Genomic DNA, 5031 nt, shown 5'->3' on the forward strand with positions numbered 1-5031 from the left:
TTCGTCGCAATTGGTATAACTTCCACCAAAGAGCGAGCCTGAGCCTCAAAGTATCCGATCATCAGCGACCCCATCCACGACCATTAAAACATACGACCCACTTACACAGACGACCTTCTCGACGACCCGACCAGTATACGACCCGGGAAACAGTCTACCACGTCGCGCGCTTCCACGACTGGCTCAACGAGCAGTCCATCGAGTTCGATCACCGACCGTGGATGTACGCGATCCCTGGACGCCCCGTGACGATCGTGCTTACGTCTCCTGATACCATTGAGGACGCCCTTGCAGCCCAAGGCGACGTGTTCCTACGCGGACCCGTGGGCCAGTACATGAGCGAAGACATCTTCGGCAACGGCATGATCATCGCGGACGGTGACCCGTGGTATTACCACCGCAAGACGTCGAGCCACCTCTTCTGCATGCAGATGATGAAGGACGTCATGGAGGCCACCGTGCGTGAGAAGCTGGAGGTTTTCCTGGACGTCTTGGATATCTACCACAAACGCGGCGCATCGTTCAGTGCCAAGCAGGAACTCTGCCACTTCACTATGGACGTCATCGCCAAGATCGGCTTCGGACTGGAGCTGGACACGCTCAAGGACGGTCCTCACCGTGAAGAGGAGCACGAATTCCAGAAGGCTTTCGACCAGACCGCCATCGCGTACGCTGTCCGTGTGCAGTCGCCGCTGTGGCTCTGGGAGCTCAAGAGATACTTCAGCATTGGCTGGGAGAAGGTCTTCCGCGACAACACCAAGATTCTGCACGACTTCATCGACGAAGTGATCATGAAGTCCATGAAGAAGAAGGCGGAGCTCGCCGCCAAGGGCGAGAAGATGGTGGCCCGCGACCTCATCACGCTCTTCATGGAGAGCACGCTTCGTGAGAGCCAGGACATGCATATCGAGGACGACGACGCCACCATCATGCGCGACATGGTCATGACCATGACATTTGCCGGCCGAGACTCGACTGCGCACAGCATGTGCTGGTTCATCGTCAACATGAACCGCTACCCGGAGATCTTGAAGAAGATCCGTGACGAGATGAAGGAGAAGCTCCCAGGACTGCTCACGGGTGAGATCAAGGTGCCGACGCAGGAGCAGGTCCGCGAGCTCGTGTACCTGGAGGCTGTCATGAAGGAGAACATCCGGTTGATCCCGTCTACGGGCTTCATCGCTCGTGAGGCCATGAGGGACACGACATTGGTGGACGGCACGTTCGTCGGCAAGGGCCAAACCATCATGGTCTCATCCTACTGCAACGCGCGCAACACGGACACCTGGGGACAAGACGCGAGCGAGTTCAAGCCGGAGCGCATGATTGATCCGGAGACGGGCAAGTTGCGCGTGCTGTCGCCCTTCGTGTTCAGCCCGTTCGGCTCGGGCCAGCACGCGTGCATGGGCCAGAAGTTCGCCATGATGCAGATGAAGCTGACGCTGGCCACTTTGTACAGCAAGTTCGACGTCAAGACGGTGGAGGACCCGTGGAGGCTCACGTACGAGTTTTCGCTTACGATCCCGGTCAAGGGCCCTCTGGACGTGGAAGTCACGCCCCTGACCCCCCTGGTGGTGTAGAGAATCGCAAGCTTTAAAATAGGCAGCGCAAAATGCCTTTTGTGGTGGTGAACACGGCGAGTTAACAAAATGAAGTTGGGAAATACAATACAATTGGCACTCCAGTGTTTTTTTGTCGTTTCCCATCTACAGTACCAACGTCCGAGAAAATATCACCGAAAACGATAGTTTCTCAGCCATTCGCGATGTAATTAAGCAGCAACGGAACAATGACGTACGAGTTCCTGGACGAATGGTGCGGAGCGATGCGCCTTTGCTGTCACGGAAAGCTCCGCGGCGGTATGGCAGGTGGGGACCAGACTACAACCCAGCTCTCCAGTTCGCCATTGCAGCCCGGGAGACAAGAAGGTAACTTCCGTTAAACGAGCAGAACAACCGCAGCGGCGTGGATCGACGTTGACGCTCTGGTCTCTTTTGAAGACAAAATATGTATGCCAAGTTCAAGAAGAGGTGCGGAATGACGTGGTCAAGATGGCCGAGCTGCCTCTGTTCATTGAGCTGGAAGGTAACCGAAAGCTGTCCAACGACCCAAACAAGGACTTTTCGTGGGTGAATGAAGATCTAGTATCGTTATGCTGCCAACCAGACAAACCAAATATTGATCTGGTGGTCACATTCAAGGATACGCTGATCGAGGGAATACGGGAGACTCCCAGTCGCATGCAAGTTGGCCTTCTTGAGCGTTTCCCACTCGGTGGAAGCACACTCGCGACTAAAGAAACATGCAAAATATTGTCCGGAACGTCTTCGTCTGCGGGCTCCAGACATGCACGTGATCAGCGAGATTTTCGAATTGGCTGCGACGCATGCGGTGCGAAAGGTGAATGTCATCGCACACCCTCCTAATTAGTTTCTAGTTTTGGAGACGTCATTTTGAATGATCAGGAAGTCGTGGTAGTTGCATCACTCGATCATTTTTTTTCCAAAAACATTATTCTTCATCGATCAAGCGCTACATACTGTTAAGTCTTCCTCATTCTCATTTTCATTTGGACCATGGTGCATCAAGACTTATTGTTCATGCTGCTTTGGTGTTGGCGTATGAAAAAAGTTGTCGAGGAAACGAGAAGTGAGGTGAAAGTCTGGCGCCGGGGTCCAGACTACAGAGCGGCCATCCAGTTCTCCGTTGCTTCTCCGAGTTACTTGCTCATGCCGCTGGAAGAGTGTAAAGCTGACCTCAAAATGCTTCGTGAGGGGATTTCATTGTTTGCCGTCCTTGCGTGAATTAATGTTGAAGCATTCGCTTCCCTACTAAACACGCTCACTTCCAAGCCTAAAGAAAAGAAGCGTATTATGATCACGTGTCAGGAGTTCCGGGACTGCCAGCGTTTGCGGAGTTGCAACTGTTAGCGTGGCGAGCTGTGCCTGAGGACGTGGCTTGGGTGGACGAGATAATTGGCTCCATGTGCAGCAGACTGGATCTGCAAAATACAAATGAAGAATTCAAAGAAACGTGGGCAGCGATGGAGCGCTTTTTCGGTGCATCAAGTACATCACCGGGTTCGACGCGGACGCTAATGGGTCTCAAGATTCCGGTGCGGCTCGTAGTTGACAACTTCGACGATGGAACAGGAGGAGCTGTGCTGGCTCAAACGTGGAAGATGATATGGACGAGAGCTAAATCTCCTGGGGGTGGGAATCGTCGAACGGCGAGAAACCCGTTTGCTGCTCACGAGACTCGCGACGAGACTGCTTCTCTTCTTTTATCTTGGACTCAATCTGCGCAAAGCGTTCTCGCTCGGAGGTAATCTAATACGGCGAGATGAAAGCTCGTCAGAGAAATGGCTGGTCGCGTTAGATTTAACATTTCGTTGTTTCTTCTCGACAACAAAGCAGCTCCTTTCGGACGTTTTTGTTGATGATTTCACGGATCCTTTGCACCGATTCTTGCTTCGACACACCCCAAGCAGACCGCTGCAAGGCTGATGTTCTACAAGTACGTTGTCCCAGCGCCATGGAATTCCACGCTTTTTGTGCAGCACTGGCAATGACGCAGTCATGTCAGTCGATTCACATTTCCTCGTTAGACATAGGAAGCAGCGACCCCACCAGAACCAAGACATGGCAGTGGTTAGCTTACGCTCTTTTCTCGAAGCAGTCACGCGCGCGTTCGTCAGTGAGGAAAATCAGGCTCACGCAAGCCGATCTGAGCAGCAAAGACGCCGAGGCAATGACAAACGTTATCACAAGTGAAAATCCAGAGCAGGAATTGTTAAGCAGCGAAACCCAGATAACTCAGTTCCAGATGAGGGGGAATACCATGTGGGTGCGGACACGCTGGTGCGAGTTTACGATGGGGGCTCGTTCGTGTTTGAATCGTCCGAAGTGTTTGATGCTGGGCATGTTTGCTGCATAAAATTAGTAGGAGCCAACGACGGCGAAAGCGAGTGGGTGGATGCTATTGCTCCTGGTGTCGGTCTTTGTAAGCTCCCGCGTTCAAGTCTAGTTCGGTGTCACCCGAGAGTTGCTCACGAAAACCAGAATCTGTTGCAATTGGAATTGCAACTGATCGAACTATGGGACGGCTTTCCTCGACTACTGGAACTTGTCGGGCCATCCCTGCAGGGTCTGCAGCTCGTAGAACCTTTGAATTATTCACCTTGGATTGATCAACCTTTGGACATCTCTTGGATTCTTGCATCGGCGCCCCAATCTCGAGGAACTTACAATAAAGCAACGGGTCGTATCTGCTGCCGCCTTTGTGCAACGTTGCGAGACGATCAAGCCTCGATTGCGTCGCGTTCAAATTATATTTGACGATTACGAGATCGTGGCTGATGCACTCAAAGACGACTCGCACCAGCTGACCAAGCATCTTCGGTGGTGGTATTGCTATCGTTGCCGTCTGGAAGAGGGATCAGTGGCGCCATTGCAGGAGATGCTCGACGTTAATCGATCGCTGTGGTGGTTGACCGTTGTGGCCGCCAATTCCATGCAGATGCAAACAGCAGAACTATCGATGGGGTATAACGGACATCAATCTGATGTGGAGGGCGAGAAGTTGTCGGCACTTTGCAAGCTGGCATTCCTGAGCATATTCACTTCGGATGAGGGACCTCGTCCACCCAAGAGACAACCCAGCATCTATCAAACACCGCTACCGGTCCGGGATGACTACAGTTTGTCGAGGATTTTCGAGTTTGCTACCATCTACCCTGCACACAGGGTGAAAGTCGTTCGTGTTCATTAAGAAAATCAGCCGACTTAGCCGTGTTGATGAATTTTAATCAAGCGAGGATTTGTCCTGAATGCCCGTGCTCATGTTTTCAGTGTTAACACTTGTCCACCTCGCTCTTCGATCGAGTAGGGCGATTTCGACTTGCATTTCGTTAACTTATTCTACAGCAGTTTCCCAATAAACTTCACGTCACTACGTCACGCACACTCATCTATCCACTATCCACTATTCACCGTCGCTGCTTCCGATCGCAGCATATACTTTTCGTTGCGC

The 5031-nt window shown here is 52.2% G+C and overlaps 1 protein-coding gene across 1 annotated transcript; it reads left to right on the top strand.

Annotated features, from left to right (window-relative positions):
- Positions 1–221: 221 nt before the first annotated feature.
- On the top strand, positions 222–1580 carry IUM83_11097 (Cytochrome P450 86A2; the record flags this gene model as incomplete). The annotated part of the gene is made up of 1 exon (XM_067935639.1): positions 222–1580. The coding sequence occupies one exon, from the start codon at positions 222–224 to the stop codon at positions 1578–1580; it is 1359 nt and encodes a 452-aa protein (XP_067798859.1).
- Between the last annotated feature and the right edge of the window lie 3451 nt (positions 1581–5031).

Source organism: Phytophthora cinnamomi, assembly GCF_018691715.1.
Source record: "Phytophthora cinnamomi strain GKB4 chromosome Unknown Contig7, whole genome shotgun sequence".
In the NCBI taxonomy this organism is placed as follows: Eukaryota; Oomycota; class Peronosporomycetes; order Peronosporales; family Peronosporaceae; genus Phytophthora; species Phytophthora cinnamomi.